This window comes from Apteryx rowi, unplaced genomic scaffold (assembly GCF_003343035.1).
Source record: "Apteryx rowi isolate R43461 unplaced genomic scaffold, aptRow1 scaffold_15, whole genome shotgun sequence".
Taxonomy (NCBI): domain Eukaryota; kingdom Metazoa; phylum Chordata; class Aves; order Apterygiformes; family Apterygidae; genus Apteryx; species Apteryx rowi.
This window is the reverse complement of record NW_020447752.1, coordinates 1531977-1551141: the sequence shown is the minus strand read 5'-3', so window position 1 is coordinate 1551141 and position 19165 is coordinate 1531977. Positions and strand designations below refer to the sequence as shown.

Here is a 19165-nt window from a genome sequence, read left to right as displayed (position 1 = left end):
GCCGCTCGGCCCGCAGCAGGAGCAGCGCGGTGGCCGCATCGCCCTCGCCGGCCTCGTCGCCGCGGTTGAGGAAGCGCAGCACGGCGCGCGCCTCCTCGCCGTCGCCGCGGCTCAGCAGCTCCTCGAAAGGCGCCGGATCGGTCAGCCCCAGGGCGCCGAGCACCCGGTCCCGCAGCCACTGCACCCGCACGTCGTCCAGGCTCATGGCGGCGGCCCGAGCGACGCCGCCCGGTGGCCACGGCAACGGCTCGGGGAGGCGCCTCGGCCCCGGCCCGCCCCGCTGCCCTCGGGGAAGGCTGCGCGGGGCCGGGCCGGGCCGGGCCGGGGAGGCTCCGCCCGGAAGCGGGTCGCGCCCGGAGCCCGGCTCACACAGACACCACASGGCGGCAGGGCCCGCTCCAACCAGCGCAAGGCGATTTTTATTTGGAATTAGTACGAAACAAGTGCGGGAGGTAACCGCTGCTATTATGGCACAGGTGTTAAACATCACGGCAAGAGGCCGCGTTTCATTGCGATATAAAAAACATACAAAAGGCCCCTTTCCACCCTCCCCCCCAGTTCAGTAAAAACGCCTTTGGTTCAACAACATCAGAGAAACCGAAATCACCGTATGTCCTTAAGCCACACATTGATTCCTCATTTCTTCACGCAAACGTTATGCCCTCGAGTGGAAACTTGGCATACGACCACGCTGTAAAATCGGGACCGAGGATAATCCCTCCCGGTGCAGGGTTCGGTTCTGGTTTTGGAGGCCCCGCCAAGACTCCCGGAGGGCACGGCTGTTCTCCCGGGGCACTTCCGCGCTCACCGAGGCACCAGGCGGGCGCGCACAGCTTGCTTCGCACAACAGGGCACACGCACCAGAAAACGCTTCACTACGGGCCTAAAAGAGAGGGCTAATGCTCCAAATCCTCCCTGACAGTCCTGCCTCCTTCCATAAAACTGAACAGCACTGTGGCTTCTGAAATATTAAGCAATAATTCCGGGCAGAATTCTGAATAAAAAGTTAACATTTTTGGTGCAGTTTTAAATATGGCCAAAAGAAAGCACATTTTGTATTGCTATGTACAAGTTTATACTATACTTAGTAATCCTCCTGGAATAAATACTGAGAACATACAGTGCTTTTGTTGCATTGCTCAGCTGCTTCCAAATTGCATCAGATGGTAGCTTGCTTAATAATATGTGATTATATGAGCAGCAATGTGTATTTAATATGATGACAAGACTTTCAGGTAACTTAAAAGTAATAATTCAAGAAAATAAACATCCTCTCAACAAGAAAATGCCTACACTGGTTTTAGAACAAGCAGTAACAACTTTTTTTTTTTTAGAATAAAATTAATTTACAACATTAGTTTATCAAGAAAAATGTACATTTTATACCTATATACTTTACAAGATGCTCCAGATCTGCTATGCACTTGTATGGGAGGTATATATTACACAATTATTTGGCTGCATTATAAGGCAATCAGTGAAAAACACTTTGTCCTACAAGAAACCATTCATAGGTGAGATCCAGTTACATGATTATTTGCAGACAATTCCAAACATTTCTGACAGCAACCAAACTATACCATATCATCTTTATTAAAATGTAAAGAAATGTGCTTAAAAGAGAAAGGTGTAAACTTGTATCCTCCACCAGTGTAAAATTTGTTCTGAAATTCCACCCTGAAATGAGACAAAAACAGAACCTACATATTAATCCAAAACAACTGGTTGTCAAGGGACAGAACTGCGCAACCCAAAAGGCTAAACAAGACCACTCCTAACCCTGTCACTTAGGCTTTCTGTGCRGCTGTGTGATCTGTCAAGCACAGACAGACCTGATGTTTCTCAAGAGACCCAAACAGACAGATATTCTGCTACAAAGGTCCATTCCTCACTTCTGTCTCCTTTATTAATTTGTTTTAAAGTTAGTTGCAATTAACTGCTTTGCAAATTTATAGCATAATGATGACAGTACTCTATAAGGTGTATAGATTACATCATGTTTTTATATACTATATATTTCCCTTTCCTTATACTGTAAATTCCATCAGGTTTCAAACTAAATAGTCACTGAATCCACTCACAAGCAGAACTCATGATATTAAGATTATGAGGTGATTAAAATACACAAGGGAGGGCAGCCTCATTTTAACAAATTTGTTCACTAATACAAATGTTCTATTGAACCAAATGAATAAAATGGACTGGAGTCTTTCAATGATATAACCAGACCAAAATTAAGAAGATTTACCTAAGTTACTAATATTCTGCATTATGAAAAGGCAAAATATTATAAATCATTTATAATTTGCACCAAAATCAACTCTGAATATGGTAGAAGTCAGTATACATAAGCCAATATAATATCTGACATTTCTGAAAATATTCCAGCAGAATAATCAAATTGCACTAACAGACCATTTATTTAATGTGATTAGATAAATCTATTCAGTAGTATAAGGCTGTTAATTTTACACTTCTCTTCTAAAAAGGCACCTAATATTTTGACACAAAAATTCCTCTAAACAAGCCAGCATACACTAAAGTGAAATAATTAAAAACTGATGAGTTAAAACTTACCAGTGAAGTCGTACAGCATGGAGAAAAGCAGAAAGCCCTTCCATGACCAAAAGAATAAAAATTGTTAGCACAGCAAAAAATGCTAGAACAGGGACTAGCAGTAAAACACCGTATGTCGTATCCACGCGAAGACCCACTCTCATCACCATTTGCCACAGAACTTCTGATAACTCTATAAAAAAAAGTTTTCATAATTAGTTTTGATATTACATACATTCACCCAGGAAGCTACTATAACTGATCTGTATCCTACTTTAAACAGCCTTATTGGATCTGCTGAACAAGGGAATTATAAGCAAACACCTCCCAAAAAAGAAAAAAAACATCCTTTGAAGATCACAAATGGTTGTAGGGATCTCTGGAAGTAGTCTGGTCCAACCCCCGCTGTACTCAAAGCGGAGCCAACTTTGAAGTTACATCAGGGCCTACAAAGTTGCTCAGAGCTTTGGTCAAATTTCTGGGTAACTCCAAGAATGGAAATTCCACATCTCCAGGCCCATCCCTGTGTCCCTGATCACCCTCACCATGAGGAATTTTTTCCTTGTATCTAATCGGAATTTCCTTTCCTGCAACCTATGTCCACTGCCTCTAGCATTACCTCCAAGAAGAATCTGCCTCCATTTTCTCTACGATCACCTGTAGGTAGCTGCAGATCTCCCTGAGMCATCTCATCTCGAGGCTGAACAAACCCAGCTCCCTCAGCCTCTCCTCGGACATCACGGGCTCTGGTTCCCAACTATCCTGGTCCCCTTTCACTGCACTCACTCCAGCTGGTCAGTGTCTTGATTGCACTGGGGAGCTCAAGATTCAGCCTGACAAGTCTTGAATACAACAATATATTTATCACTTCCCACAACCTGCTGGCTCTACTGGAGTGAATTCAGCCCAGCATGTAGTTGGCCTTCATGGCCACAAGGGCGCACTGCTGACTCACATGCAACTTCTTCCAACAGGATCTTTTTGCAAAACTGCTTTCTAGTCAGTCGGCCCCAACCTGGAGTGCTGCACTGTTGCATGGGGTTATTTAGATATCCAGCACTCAAGGAGCTGAACCTACGCAAGTATTTTTACACTTTCTTTTTTTAATAGGTAGCACAAAATTGCCAAACAGGTTTGTCATGTGTAAGCCTCTTAGCGGGATATAACACTACACATGTAGTTAATTTTTTTCCAAGAAATACTTAATAGTATGTTTCACAACAGTTTCAAAATAAGATTTACCATGGGCAACAGTTTAGACTGTGACACTAAAACTTTAGCAAGTGCCTAAATGCCTTCCAAATTGGTCAATGGAARATATAAAATCCTTCTGTGAATCCTGATAGTCTATTATGTGAGACAAACCTGTGCTTAGAGAATCACCCTCCCTACAACCAGGCACAATCTATGGTAAAAGTTACTAGCTTCCATACAGAAACCGTACAACTTCACAGCTTCAGTTTGCAGGCTTTCCATAGATCGTGATTAGTTTAAACAGGAAATTTCTTTTTTAATTAATAAAAGGATGATGTAATAGTAGTATAATTTTAACTGGCATTAACAATCAGATACATATAAAAACTTACGTGCATGAGCAAGACTTAGCGCCCAGAGTCTCAGATACGAGGCTGTATTGGAAATGCATCCTAGACAGTACTCAATGGTATGAATTGCTTGATTCATAAAAACATCTGCAAAATTAAACTAAAATATAAAAATACATTTGTATCCATTTAAACAACACAATACAGTATGAGAGAATAAAAACATTAATCTACAAATCTTATTATACATACAAGAAAAAAATCTATTACATGTTAATACATTCATTTCATGGCAAGTAAAAAAAAATCTGCTATGCTTTACATCCTTATTACAGAGACAACACAAAAAAATAAAAATAAAAAAATCAGATGTTACAATTTTTCCAAATAGTTTTCTCAGTTACTTTATGGGCTGATAAAAAGGAATACAATTTATGTTTTCAACAGGAATATGATCTCATATTTGAAAAATACCAGTAGTAAAACAGTCAGTTCTAAATCCCATTCTATTGATGTCACAAGCTTACAATGACAATTTTTGCATCTTTAAAACCAGGATTATTAGTAATGCTAGTGATAGAAAAATAACTATTATTAATACTATAAAAGTTACCTGTTGCTAACGAAGAGTTCCAAAACTAATACTGTTACTGTAAGTTCCAGCACTTATTTTGAATTAAACTATGACACATTGTATTTGAGCAACCCMATTCTTGAACTTGGTACACATAACAGGTAAAAATCAACTACCCCAGTGAAGCAAGCACTAGACATGCACTGCACATTGGGAAACTGAAGCAATTTTTTTTATCTTTCAATTCACATGAAATCAGTGGAATCGGTCATCTGTAAAGATTGGCCAAACTATACTGAAGCAATAGCTGGGACTAGGAATGCAGCTCATGTCTCCCAATCCCCACTGGCAACATGCCTTCTCACAAGATCTAACTTTCAGATACATGATTTTTCTCTAGATGAAAAAAACAAGATTAAAGAACAGGAAGCTGTAGAGTCTTCTTGTCCTAATTTCAAGAATCAGTAAAACCACACACACACACAAATACTCTGCTTCTTCAATTTAAGAAAAACTATAGTCTGATCCAAATAAAGCAATCTTCCTGTTCTCCGCTACATATATACTGTGGTTTACTGTAACAATCTGAACTAATACACTAAATATAAGAAATAATGTTAAAACAGCATTAAATAAAAATACATAAATTGCATTCAGTCATCAAGGTCTTCATAAAGGCTCAGCTGACATTCCCGGACACTTCCAAGGGACTCAACATACAGATTTTCTTCTTTATTTTTCACTTTCAGTTTGCTTCTAAAGACACACTAATTAGAGACTAAGTAAAAAAACATTACCTCCTCTGCATCCCCATCTCTGTGCCCACTGTCTGAAGGACTGCTTCCCTCTTCCACATCATTAGACCTCAGCAGAGAAAGTTCTTCTTCACTTTCTTTTCGAATTAGCTTGTAGCCACTCTGCACAAAATGGAAATACAACATGTCTGTTTGCTAAGTGGACTTTCCAGTGTCAACTTTAATGCTACAAGGTATAAATAAATTTAAAGTGGTCACAGAAAATAACACTCTCAAGGACAAAAGGACCAGAGAGCTAGAGGAACAAAACACTGTTATGAGTTAYAGTCAAAAACTTTCCAATTTCAGCAGAAATATTTAGTCATGGGCATTGTCCTATATGCAAGGCACTGCTGAATTCTTCTAGACTGTTTGAAACAGAACATTGTTTCCCAACACATGATCAGTTATATATGCCATAAGGGGATTGGCCCCTGAAACCAGAAATCCAATAGCATAAGGCAGGAAAACTTCTGGGGATGGAAAAAGTGCACTAATGAACATACGCTTATTCTTGCTGCAGTTCTTTCTACCTGGAACCAAATGGGAAGGAAGAGAAAAGCTGCAACTGGACCATAAACCATGTAAGGGTCATAACACCTCCTAAGGAATAAGAGGCTATGATTTTTACAAAAAAAATGTATAACAGGAATGAATGTGAGCCAGGACAAGTAGTCACTGCCAAGATTGGGAAGTACTGATCCAAAGAATACTTTATTTTCCATATTAACATTCTTTTTTTTAAAGCAAACTGTAAGGAAAACATACAGAGATACCAAATTAGTGAAAAGTTTCCTGTTACATCTCCAGCTCAAGTTCTAGAACTTCACTTTCAAGAACAGAAATTAACCTTAACTCATCTACAAGTAATACTGCATCAAATAAATGGCCTATTGAAGCACTGACTATGAGGACTCTACGTGCTAATTTTGCCCAAGAGTATTTCCACATTATTCCTAGGCTTCACTAGCATTTCCAGTAGTGCTAATCTGCAAAGTGCCCAATTTTGTTAATATTCACATAACTAGTCAGATGTGTAAGTGTTTGCAGGCGCTACCCTATAGTTTGTAATGAGGTTTCGGGAAAGACTATTACATGCAATCAGAAAAAAGTTAAGATATTTCTTTAAAAAATTCCCTCATTTCCCCCCTTTTTTTTTTTTGCCAATAAAACTTCCCTATTATCTAAAAAGGAGATGTTTAAATAAACGTCACTCAATACTTACCCTGTACCTTCCAATGCCTTGGCCTCCATTGTGCAACCAATATAAATAAAGTGGTTTTCCAAAAAGCATTACAGGAACAGAAAGTAAAGCAAGACTAAGTAAAAACTTCTGTAAAACAACCTGTTTGTGAGTGGAAAAGACAAAGAAACTTAGATCAGACCAGCAAATCAACAGTTAAAAAACCTTCCCATACATGCTGTATGAGCATAAGAAAACTACTACTGATTTTAGTGGGAGTGAGGAATGTACTCAAAGTTCAACATGCACATAATTATTTTACTTAATCAGGACCTTAAATGGGGTTATTGACAGCCAGCATCTTCAGGACTTGGTTCTAGATTAGGGCACTACTGATAGTCAGTTTAATATGATTATTTATAGTACACAGGAGAGCATCAAAAAACTACAAGAATATTCCTAGCCTTAATTTTAAGCTGAAATCAAACCAGTCCTAATAAGGACTAGGAGATTTTGTTCTAGAAACAGATGTTCTCACAAGTCACTACATGAAATCTTACAATCAAAGAGTAAAATTATTATTAATCATAATGTTTGTTTAATTTCCCCTTAGTCTCATACATTCCCCTTCCTAGGGCACTACACTTAGCCATCAGCTTTTTATTAATAGTAAATATTATCTGCATAGGGAACACGGAATCTGCTGAAGCTTGTTACAACACTACTAACCTGTCCGGTATAAAAGACCTCTGTTTCACTCCCAGGAAATAGGAACATGTTAATAAACTGAATCAGAATGCTAGGAGCAGATGTAGAGTTCTGGGCAGAGTAAGTTAACCACTTAAAGAAGATCATAAACACAAGGTAGCCAAAGATGCACATCATGAATAGAAGTTCAGGAAGAAAAACCAAGTAAATATTATACTTCTTCCTGAAATGTCTAAAAGATAAAAATGGGGAAAAAAAAGAAAAGAAAAATAAGCTTCACAAAGCAGCATCAAGGTAAATACAGGACTCATGCATTTAAGGTGTTTAAATGATTTCAATAAAACAGAACAGTGCCTAGCACTTTTAAAGAGCAGGACTGAAATTAGAATCCAGAACGGATTCCTTCATAATTCAGAGAAATTTTAATCACATATTTCAGTGGAAATTAAGACCACTTAGCACCCCGGTGAAACAAAATCTTTTATTAATCAATGGCTTCAGATTATTTGGCTTAACACTGACCAATCTCTTTATTTACAGGAAAGAAGACCTCTCCATTACTGTCTTTTTTAAGAACGGCTTTCATAATTACAATTATTCATGTTTTGTTTTGTTTTTTTAATGTTCCAGTTTCTCATACCAGATTAACTATTATTCAGAAAGAGTTGACGCAAATTAGAATGTTATTATCTTAGCTTCTTGTACTTACAAGTGGTTAAAGACCCCCAATACAACTCCAAATGTCATGTGAGTCACTCCAAAAATCACAGACATTTTCATTTTGAAAGAATTTAGAAAACTGAGACGGTTGCTTGCCAAATTCCAGATCTGAAGATGAAATAAAGATAAAACAGGCAATTCAGAAGAGCGCAGTACATGGAATAAAACAGTATCCTTTCTCTGTTAGGAGGCCAGAATTCTCCTTGGATATCAAATGAAATTGAGTTTTGAGAAATGAGTTTAATCTTTCTTTGACTCATTAAGGGACAAGCTCTTTTTAAATGGAGAAAGAAGAAGCAGACATGTATTTGTCATAGTATGCTTGTCTTCATAATACACATACTAAAATCTAAATTACAGATAACTGATCATCATAAATGGATAACTTAAAAAAAAAACTAACCGGATCAATACCAAAGGGATAAGCTCCATTGTACACACCAGTAACATTTGGATCCAGTGTTAAAAATTGATTAGACTTCAGATCTTCAAGACTGAAGGAAAAAAAAAGAAAAACACAATAAAATCTGAAGGTGCTCAAACGAAGTGACAACATACACTTTCAGTTCTGCAGGATGTCACTCCTGCTTTCCTTTATAAGAAAGATTAAAATGACTAGCTTATCTAAGGTCAGACTTTGAGAAAAGAATAAAAGGATTTCTAAGCACCAAAGAGATAGGTACTAAAAACAAAAAAAAACAGACATTCACAATCTGGGTTTATTTTGCACTAGTGACCTTGAAAGGAAAGTGTTTAGATTTTATTYGCTATTCCCCTTGAGCACATAATTCTATTTAAAAAGCTCACAATTTGCTTTTATATAAACTTCAGCCACCCAAAGGTTTTTTTTTTTTTTTCATTTGGATGAGTTTCCACTGTAACTTCAAATAGTTTTTCATTAACAGCACTCTCAAACTTTGCACATTTGAACCAAAGTCAGTATTCTTCATTCCACTGTTTTAAAACACTTCCTGTTTTTGAGGTGAAATGAAACGCAAGCTGTAAACATTTAAATACCAAAGGGCTATGAAACCTTAAAATAATAAGGTTATCCCATTTTGTGAAGAAATAGGTTTGACAATTCTACTTTTTTTTTTTTTTTAAACTCTAAAGGAAAGCTGTGCATAGATTAATGCTTGCTAGGTAATTAACTTATTTCAGTAATTGCTAATAATTTTACAGCAGATGCTAACRCTGTTTGGCTATAAGTTCCCAGAGCATTACCTAGGACAAATTTCTCCAAAACTAGCCTTGTGTTTTTAATTCTCTCAAAATCTTTGGCATAACTATTTTCAATAGTTACAGCAGTATAGTTGTAAAAAGCACTTTAAAAGAAAAATGCAGGCTGACAGTAAACATCCTGAGTTAATCTCTGGCTGGAACTTGGGTAGGCTGAGAAGACTGGATTTCAATATATCTTCAAACACCTCTCCTGGGAGATACAGTAATTGGAGACAAACTAGAACCATTAGCATAAAGACAGACATAACAAAGGAGGCAGTGTACTCTCTRTGAGCAAAAAAGATAGTCCACAAGACTGAGTCCTTTCTCTTTCTGTTAGGTTTTTATATGACTGACTGGAAACCACACAGTAACACCACCTTTGCGAGACCACAGAAAGAAAGATGTCAAAAACACATGGGGAGGCTTAGAGACTGAATATACCCTAGAAATTCCACTTCAAAGTTAGGTACATGTGACTTTTTACTATCAACAAAAAGATACTGTGCCAGCTGCACTTCTTCCATCACCAAAAGTTACTCGCTAACATGTAGCAATAGAACATTGCAACAGCATGTGTTCAGAGAGGAGACTGTGTCTTCTACACCTGATGATAAAATTCTAGAAAATGTGCCAGTTGGTTGAGGACATGACCCAAACACAACCCGGTAAAGCAGCACTGATTAATTCAGTCAATCAGGTTAATATCTTATTTAATATAATCAAATTCTCATAGTGGTTTTGAATGAAATTGTCTTCTCTGTAGAGTTCCTAATTTAGGATAATAAGCAATTTGATTTTTTGTTTTTAAATAGACTGTTACTGCCTTCTTTAATTGTAGATGCATCATTTAGCCCTTAGCCCGCTAGCACCTGCTAGCTTAACAACAAAATTCAGTAGACTTAACTACATTTACTTACTGTTCTCAATAAAAGGATAGCTAAAATGGGTGGGTGAAAGAGTTAAAACTGTTCCGGGAAGTACATTAGTTTTAATGGTATAGCAAACAGAGGCATACTACTCACCGCCAAACCTTTTGTTCAAACATTGCTGAAACATTCCATCCAGAACCAAATATATTTAACGACTTTGAAAAACAGTCGTTGTAGATCAAGCCAGTGTACACAGAAAACAGACCCATCAATAAAATAACGTATCGGCCTTCAAAAAATGTTTTCATTATCTGTAAACGTTTAAAAAAGAAAGTATCATCTGCTGTGTCAATGATCATTATCTACACATCTCTAAAAAAAGCACATTTATGGCCACACAAAAACTTCTAAAAGTTTAAAATTATTGTCATCAGTCATTAAGGAATAGGAAGAAACCTAAGGCTAATCAAAATGGAACACAGAGTTTGGAGTTAGACGTGAATATACAATTTGCAAATGGCAATCACTAAATGGGTGTGATTCATCTCTCCACATTCACAGCTTTATGTCAAGAGATTTAAATGTGAAGATTGCATTGGAAAATAGAGCTAGGAACAAGTATCTTCTGAATGACAACTTTAGTTTAAATTGAATGCAGAGATTTGAAGTCCCCATGCAAGCTCCCAGAATGCAAACTGAGACTACTACTACTACTACTGCTGACAACAAGTAGTCTTTGTAAGCTGCATTTCCTCCCCAAGACTGGTTTTCAAGGAGGTAGTCATTTGTGGCCACGCTTAATTAAATAATTCTAATGATAGATGCAGGCCTTCCTGCATTCAAGCCCACACCATAATAAAATAGTTACATCAATTTCAAACTACAACTCCTTTTCAGAAACAATAAAAGAAAATGAAATTTGAAAAATCATCTGAAGTGGAGTATGTCAGCTTAAAACACAGGAAATTCTGAGACAAAAAAAAGAAGTCCAATACATGCATAAAGAATACCAGTTTTCAGAAACATAGTGACTATTCAGTTGAAGTTATCTTGCTGGATGGGAGTAGTTATTTGTAATTCATTTTACCTCATCTTGCAATCTTTGTAATCTAGGGTGGTTTTCATATAGTATTGTCAGAAGTGCAAAGATGAACATTAGTAGACCATGTCCAAAGTCTCCAAACATAACAGCAAACAGGAAGGGAAAAGTGATGATGGTATAGAGAGCTGCAATGGCAACGTAACAGATTTCAGGCATGTAACACAGCAGATAATGTTGCTATCTAAATTTTGCCTAAGTAATTCAACTGTTTTAAGCTCTCAATCACTCCAGAACAAAATTTGTCAGTTTTACAGTTTGAAAGACCTTTCACACCTCGCTAATAAGTGTGCTATAAACTTCACTCGCTTTAAATCTTGCTTATGTACATCCACTAGTAATGACAATGCCACAGCTGAGCATTAGTTAACAATTCTGAGGATAGAAAAAAGAGCCCAGAAAAAAAACTCAGTTCTTTCCCCATGACGATTTTGACTCTGTGCTATAACTTACATTCTCCCATACAGAATGACATGATACTGTCATAGTCAAGGTAGCTACAGAAACAAATAAGGGCATTAAACTAACAGGGCTATACAACAAGCTGAWTTTTTTTTCAAGTGACAAGCTCCATACTTAAGTAAGATCAATAACCATTACCAAAATTTTTTTTTTTAATTTTCCTAAATACCTTTTTCAAGGAAAAGCATATAAAGGAACCTTACACAGCTATTATCAATATTTTYAAATGCTTAAATGGTTCAAAAAACAAATCCCATCTTACTGCTTGGAGCACCATTTGTACTGTTGATGAGCTACTGAAATTTAAAAACAGCTACTCATAAGCAGTACGGGTGTCAACATTTTCCTTTGGTTGGAGTCCCGTTCAGCAAGGTATTTAAATACACAACCTTCTATCAAGTCAAGCAGCAATGGCAGTACAGCTCACACAGTTCAGCTGTCAGAGGACCGACCTGGATTAACCTCCCCATAGTTCCCAACTCCATATGCATCAACAATGTTTTGGAACCCTGAGGTGAATTTGTTGGTACGTATCAAAGTTGGAGGAGTTTGTGTTGTCGGGATGGTGTTCATGAATGAAGAAATTGTAGCTCCACTCTTCCTCTAATTACAGACAGAAAGGGAGTAAATATTTATATGAAAATCCAGTTGATGTGTAATCTGATCAAAGTGAAAATATCTTCTTAATCAACAGTTTCACTGACCCTGAAACATCCCCCCAAAACCCTCAAGATTAACATTTATCACTTTGTCTCTTCTTTAGAAAACAAAAAAATTACATTAATATGTTCTTCTAAAAAGACTATGTACGATAACCTAACCCTTACATTATATGAAACACCAGATGAGAACCATCAGTCAATATTATAAAACAAAGATTCGCTACTAAAAATTCCCTCTTAAAAAACAAAAAGATTGAGTGGCATTCAACACAACTCATACAAGGAAATCAGCACCTTCTACTTGACTGCAAGCAGCACTGTGAGTGCCATCAGACTTGGGCCCAACACAGGAGTTCCTGTTCAAGCAAAGTCCCCATCAACACTAAAGGTTCTGTTTATAAATTGTTTCATATGAGTCCACAGAGACCTGGATCTGCCTGTGCTTCCTTTTACCCTATTTTAAATAATTTTCTTATCTGTATTACTGGTTCAAGACAAAAAATTTTTAACATCAGTGAGTGTCCAACTGACTTACTGATCCTTCCTCCAGTGCATGGCGCAAGTTTTGCAGATCAGCCACTGGACACCAAACCTCAGCAATTAAACATTTATTTGTGACATCAAAACTGCACAGGTTGAGCACATGGTAAATGGCTTTCATCTTCTTCACTTGGATAACCCATGTATAGATGGATTCAGATGCTTTACATAAGACTTGGCGTAAGTAATCCTCAGTTTTATGCAGCACCTGTGTGCAAGAAAAAAAAAAGATTTAATTGAAAATGCAGCACAGTTCATGTTAACCACAGGAAAAGCACTTAGTATTTGTCCAGCAGTGGGTCACATTTTAAGAGGCCCCACTAACCATTGCCTAAAASAGAAGGCAACACAAGTGCCCTCAAGTTTAACAAATAGGTGCAACATGAGACCAGGGATATATGTACACAGTCAAGTTCAGGTCCAAAGCTGTATGTATTTTAGAAGCATATTAATATATTTAATACTGTGATATGTTAAGCGATTTTCTGTAGTGCAATAACAGCAGCAAAGGGGATACTATTGTAATTTACTCACGGTATGAAGATCTTGAATACGAACGTTTAGTCCTTCAACAACTGCCATGCGCTCTTCTGTGGTATTCGGATAGGGATAGACATGACAGTGATAGCTACAGAAATACAGAAGTTTGTATTAAACAAGCGAATTGCTAAAACAAACAAAGCAGCCAACCCTCCATGCCCTAGTCAAATTTGCAACACATCATCTAATAACCATGGAACAGACTCAATTGAGAGAGTCACTGTTCTGCCTCTACTTAATAAGGACTGCAGATAAAATGACTCATGCATTCGTATTTGTACATTACATAATTATAAGGCTAGAAGCAACTAGGAGAAAAAAAAATTTTTTTTAACTTGAAAAACTTCTCTTGAAATCAACATTTCCAGGGAAGGGGAGTAGGGGGGAAATAATCAAACAAGAACAGAACCCAGGTATAAAGAAATTAGTACATTAGTCTTACTTCTTACCAGTCACATATCTTCTTAACTTTCTGGCCAATTTGTTCACCCCAATAGGACACTAAAAACACAAACCATTTTGTGGTTTCACCCTAAAAAAATAAAAAGTCAATGATGTTTAACTGACTTATAATACCACTACACTAAAATTATACAGTAAAATAAAAAAAAAAAAAGAGTAATTAGAGAAAACACCATTAACAGCATTAACCTTCCACCATTTTAAAGGCGACCAAAAAATAAAATATGCCAACACCTCGGAAAAAGCTTTCAGGGAAAACAAAAGATTATATTTCATCATCTCAGAAAAATTCTGCCAAGGCAGAATTTAAATTAATACAAARTACAGATGGATTAAGCAGCCATAACTGCTGGTTTACAAAGTCAATTTTATAAGTTCAGAAAAAAATCTTCATGGAAGACCTACTCCACTCCAGACATTTTTCCTTAACTACTGAATGAACAAATAAAAAGACTATTAAAAGGTACAGCACTGTACAGACCTAGTTAATAAATATCCAAACAGCCATTTATGCCACGTATTTTGATCAAGGTTGCTGGTCATAAAGTCATTACTACTCCACAATAAAGTTCTCATCAAGCTGAACCATAAAAACTTAATTTGCTACTCCTATAGTTATGAAGGGAAAGAACCACTAATCTTAAACTCTTCGAAGTTTTCATACTTAAAACAGACTTCCCTCCAGGGGTTCCTTGCAGACCTGACCAGGGATTTTTCCAAGTTGTATGAAGAGTACTAGTATTAGTACTAACTGATAAACTGATAGTTACAATGTTTACTCACTGTGTCTGGATCTTCCAGACATTCATCCAACTCTGCACATGTAAGAATAGTATATCCTTTACAGACTCTCCACAACATTTTTTCAAATGCTTCAATTTTTGCTCGGTGAACTAAACCAGATATGAACCTATGGAAATAAAAAAATGTGAAAAATAAGCCAAAATCCACAAGAAAAATTAAAACCTAAGAGTACATCATCACTAAGGCTCACGTAGTCACGGTAATTTAACATCTGCATCTCTAGATAAAGAAGCATCACTCCAAGCTGGAGCTTATTGGTATATAAAATACAGACAGTTTCTATTTGGAAAACAGCTCAACTGTAGGCCTGAGCACACAGCTAGAATTACACCTGACATCAATTCTTTCTGTGGTAGTAAGGTTATTAGTACTTTTTTTTAGGTAAGGYAGTCTCCCATAATGACATTCTGGAGAGCAGTACGCATAGATCATTTTAAGGGCACATAGGCAATACTATTAATAATGTTACATTTACAATTCACATGTCACTGCCAGCTGATTAAAACGCTATGCATTTATCCTAGAAAGCAGAGACTGAACAGTAGTACAGAGTACCTGTTTTGAGCAAGGATACATTTTCTTTAACACACGTGCTTTGTTTCGTGTAAGTTTAGTTACAGGTTTTTTGGTGCAGTCCTATTCATTCCTTAATGTTTACAAAAAAATCCAGTTTTGTCACAAAGATACATTTGGGCTAGATTCTCAGCCAACATAAAATGCTTTGGCTCATCCAAAATCACCGGAGTCACACCATACCCTCTTTCTTGAAGAGGGAGCCCATTATCTACAGCAACTCACAAGCAGTTTTGAAACAGCACATCACATCAACCTGCCATGCCCACACTGACCCGTACCTACCCCAGCTTGGCACCCAGCCTGTGCATACAGTTGTAATCCGCTAAAGGCTCATTTTCCACAGATGGGAATTCTTCATAATTTGCATGTAAACGGGATTCATACTAGCAAATGAGAAAAGATTGTCTTAATTAGCTTTTCTTCTTTAGGATAAAAAATGAACTAAAATACTTGGGTTTTTTCTAAACAACTAACTAGATTTCAATAAAAATACAGAACCATTTCTGGTGTAAAATTCAGAGAACAGGGAGAATTTGAGATCTCAAGCGTACCACTCTCAGCATATATTAATTATACATACTGTTGCAAAAGTTATATGATAAATTTCTCAGCACAATTTGTGCATCAAAATAACACAAATCATTCCTTCATTAAATGATTCCCCAAAGAAATCAAAATTCCTTAGTTCAGGGCTATATTTTGATATATATACATATACACAGACACACACATATACACAGCCTAGCACAAGAGAGTCTCAGATTGTCAGCTGGGATCTCTCAGCATTGAGTGCAAATAATAATGAATAAGGTAAAGTGCTGTAAAGCCCTACACCAAATCATGCACTTAAGTAGAACATTAACAGTATACGACAAGAATGTGACATAAGAACACAATCCTAGTCACACAGCATAAGCAATACCTCAGCCGTTCTCCTGACAAAGGTTTGCGTGACCTCCAACATACATGTGTATTCTGTCAGTTCAAGCAGGTTTTTCCTCAACTTTTCTTTGTTTTTTGTTACTTCTCTCAATTCTGTCTCCAGTTTCTGCAGCTGTTCCTAAGACATGGAAAAAAATGGCACAGAATCAGTTACACCACTCTGGAAATTGGGGGAGAATGAATTTTAAGCACAAGTTAATTGGCCTCAGCAATGGAAAAATTTCCCACTTTCTTAATTAACTTAAGCACCACTGCTTTTATCCCTCAGTCTGCCAAACAATGCTTTGTATTTAGTAAACTTGATCCTCCACAGGCATCCATGAAATCTGCTGTTCTGATCTTAATCTGCATCTGAACTAAGCAAAACAAATGGAATTAGAACTTGGAATAGTACAGGGTGCAAAGCACCATTACTATTGAGAGAATTACAGCAAAACAGAGTGTTTTTCAAAATTATATTTGCATTTTACAATCTTCTACTTCTAAAGCAATATCAGAAAAGCATTCAGAGAAATCTTAACAAAATAGCACCATGTTTTGCTATGCAACCAACTCTGGAACCTGTAGAGCCTTGGGCATGTAAAACTCCCATCACCCAGGAAAATTTTGGATGCAGAAAAAGTCTTCGGTAAATCCCAAAGCAACCTACAAGGCTGAAGAGGCCTACATTTATAGATAACAACTTGCCTGGAACAGTCTAATATGTCAATCCATCAAAACAAAACAGATGACTACAACCCACATGAGTTAGCTTTGTCCCTTCACAGGGATTTTGTGTCAATACCAAATGCTCACTGCAGTCTTTGAAATAACACTAGCAGAAAGGAAAAAGCCTAGACAGAAGGAAAGCAAAGGCTTTTTTTCCCTCTTCCTCCAAGCCCCATATAAGTTAAGTCATAAATGATAATAAGTGATTAAGTTTAAAATAAATTTCCAAAATCCAGTGCTACATTTTTGGCATCTGTGGTATGAAAAAGTTACCTGGATTTCTAAAATGTGTTTCAGCAAGGGGGCAGGAGGAGCAACATCTCCTTCAGGAAGGGGAATATCTGCCTTCTTAATTTCTTGTACTAGATATCCTAGAGTAAGAAGAAAAACAGATTTAGAAAGGAAACTGCATTGCATTATACTTCCTAGAATGCTGCGTATTTGACCTTCAGGTGTTATTAAGGGTACTGAGCACACTGCAGCATCAGGCCCAGCTATTTATTTATTTATTTAGACAACAATACATACAGAGTCTTCAAAAAGAAGAAAAGAGAAGGGGGGAAAAATAGCCCTCCAGAGAAGAAAAAAAATAGAGGGCCTTATAGCGTGCTAGGAATACAACGCAAAGAAACATTTTTCTCTCGGAAGGTGGAAGAAGTAAGATGTCTTCAGAGTCCTCTGACTGAAATTTTCCAACCACAAGTACTTTAAGAAGCTTTTAACATTTCATAGTATCTCTTTGTTGCAGCAAGATGCCACTTTCTGCGAATCGCGCCATCTGGCAAAAACTGACATTCTGCTCATTGACCCATGCTTGAAATAAGAAGTGTTCAAACAAGGCGGCTTACGTAACCCTGACAACAAATGCAACTCACGCTGAGCAATGAGATTGCTGAGATAGCTCCTGGGCTGCTTTGGCATGACCAGCACATGCCTCTCACAAGAGATTCCAATAAAGAGATTCCTTCAACAGTAACTTTTCCTGGGGTCACACAGAAGTAATCCGCATCTTGGTTTTAATGCTTTATATACCGTTCATCTATTAATCAACTACCGGGTGAATACAATTACGAATAACTTTGAGTTCAGTATTAACAGCACTGAGTGACACAACATAAAAAATAGGGCTCTTTTTATAACTAAAGGAATACCCAGAATAAAAGTTCCCTTCTCCTAACAGAGTTTTAAGCAGTGAATATTTAAATGGTCCCAACTGTTTACCAGCAACACATTAGTAACTCTTCTTCAACTCTGAGCTTTAAAAAAAACTTATATTTAAACACCTACCTGTTGTACTGTAACTATATTTTACAGCTCACAAAAACAAGAAACTGATTAAGTGATACGCTGAAAAACCACACAACACATCAATACAGATTAAGGAATATATTGTTATGTTCTGACTCAATTCAGTGCTACAGTCAAACAAGCAACTTGACTCTCAAAATCTAAACACAGAATTTACTTATACATGTATATATGTGTATGTATTTTCATATATATGAAAATTTTGTAAGATTCTATAACACTCAGACACTACGACAATGGGAAAAATAAAAAAAAAAATTATTTGAAAGCTCGTTGCACTCAATGATGCAAACTTTAATAGACCCACAGATGAGAAATGGCAGACATGTAAATAAAGCTCACCAAGTATTCTTTCCATCTCTTCACACTTCTTTACTTCATTCACAAATTTTCTCTGAAACACACTTACATTTGGGTTGAGCTGGAGAAGAGGACAAAATGTTTATTAGGTATTCAAAACAACAGTCAACCCTACGGAACATAGCTGTGTCAGTGACTTCATGGTGCTAATTTTGTACTTATTGTACACAGCAATACTTGACTTAAATCAGTCTACCTCTACATGGAAGAGTTTGAAAGCTTAGAGTCTTTGCCTGTTTCAAAAAGACGTCTGTCTTTGTACAAAGTGGTTTTCAGCTAGGAAGGTATAAAAAAACAAAAGTGAAAAATAAAAATATCTTCAAAGAGAAAGGTTTTACTACAGAAKAATAATTAATGCCTTTTACCATTTTTACTCAAATACAGAAATAACCAGGTCTACTAGAGAAATCCCTCCTGATCTTACTTCTGCAGTTTTGGAATGGTGCTTAAGACTTCACATTAACAAACACAAGTAAATTTTTGCTATTGATTTCCAGAGAACCTATTCAAAAAGTTACTTGTAAATGGAT

General features: G+C 37.0%; 2 protein-coding genes across 3 annotated transcripts in view; both read right to left on the bottom strand.

Moving 5' to 3' along the window:
- DNAH10 (dynein axonemal heavy chain 10) overlaps window positions 1–205 on the bottom strand; it is a 59286-nt gene extending 59081 nt beyond the window's left edge. Inside the window, exon 1 of the mRNA XM_026058869.1 lies at window positions 49–205. Within this exon, the coding sequence (XP_025914654.1) occupies window positions 49–205 (157 nt within the window). The remainder of the gene's footprint in view (window positions 1–48) is intronic.
- A 189-nt stretch (window positions 206–394) lies between these two features.
- The window catches only part of ATP6V0A2 (ATPase H+ transporting V0 subunit a2), a 20964-nt gene continuing 2193 nt past the window's right edge, over window positions 395–19165 (bottom strand). The window contains exons 1-20 of one of the 2 annotated variants that reach the window (XM_026058803.1): window positions 18832–19145; window positions 18618–18696; window positions 17241–17338; window positions 16240–16377; window positions 15600–15700; window positions 14721–14847; window positions 13925–14007; window positions 13470–13563; window positions 12931–13143; window positions 12186–12336; window positions 11260–11399; window positions 10326–10483; window positions 8483–8573; window positions 8069–8187; window positions 7381–7591; window positions 6694–6813; window positions 5472–5591; window positions 4143–4260; window positions 2578–2749; window positions 395–1677 (exon numbers count right to left, since the gene is read on the bottom strand). In XM_026058803.1, coding sequence (XP_025914588.1) covers window positions 1575–1677; window positions 2578–2749; window positions 4143–4260; window positions 5472–5591; window positions 6694–6813; window positions 7381–7591; window positions 8069–8187; window positions 8483–8573; window positions 10326–10483; window positions 11260–11399; window positions 12186–12336; window positions 12931–13143; window positions 13470–13563; window positions 13925–14007; window positions 14721–14847; window positions 15600–15700; window positions 16240–16377; window positions 17241–17338; window positions 18618–18633 — 2373 coding nt within the window. In that variant the 5' untranslated portion in view covers window positions 18634–18696; window positions 18832–19145 and the 3' untranslated portion in view covers window positions 395–1574. Of the gene's footprint in view, window positions 1678–2577; window positions 2750–4142; window positions 4261–5471; window positions 5592–6693; window positions 6814–7380; window positions 7592–8068; window positions 8188–8482; window positions 8574–10325; window positions 10484–11259; window positions 11400–12185; window positions 12337–12930; window positions 13144–13469; window positions 13564–13924; window positions 14008–14720; window positions 14848–15599; window positions 15701–16239; window positions 16378–17240; window positions 17339–18617; window positions 18697–18831; window positions 19146–19165 lie in introns of those variants that run through there. The other variant, XM_026058802.1, reaches the window with a different exon arrangement.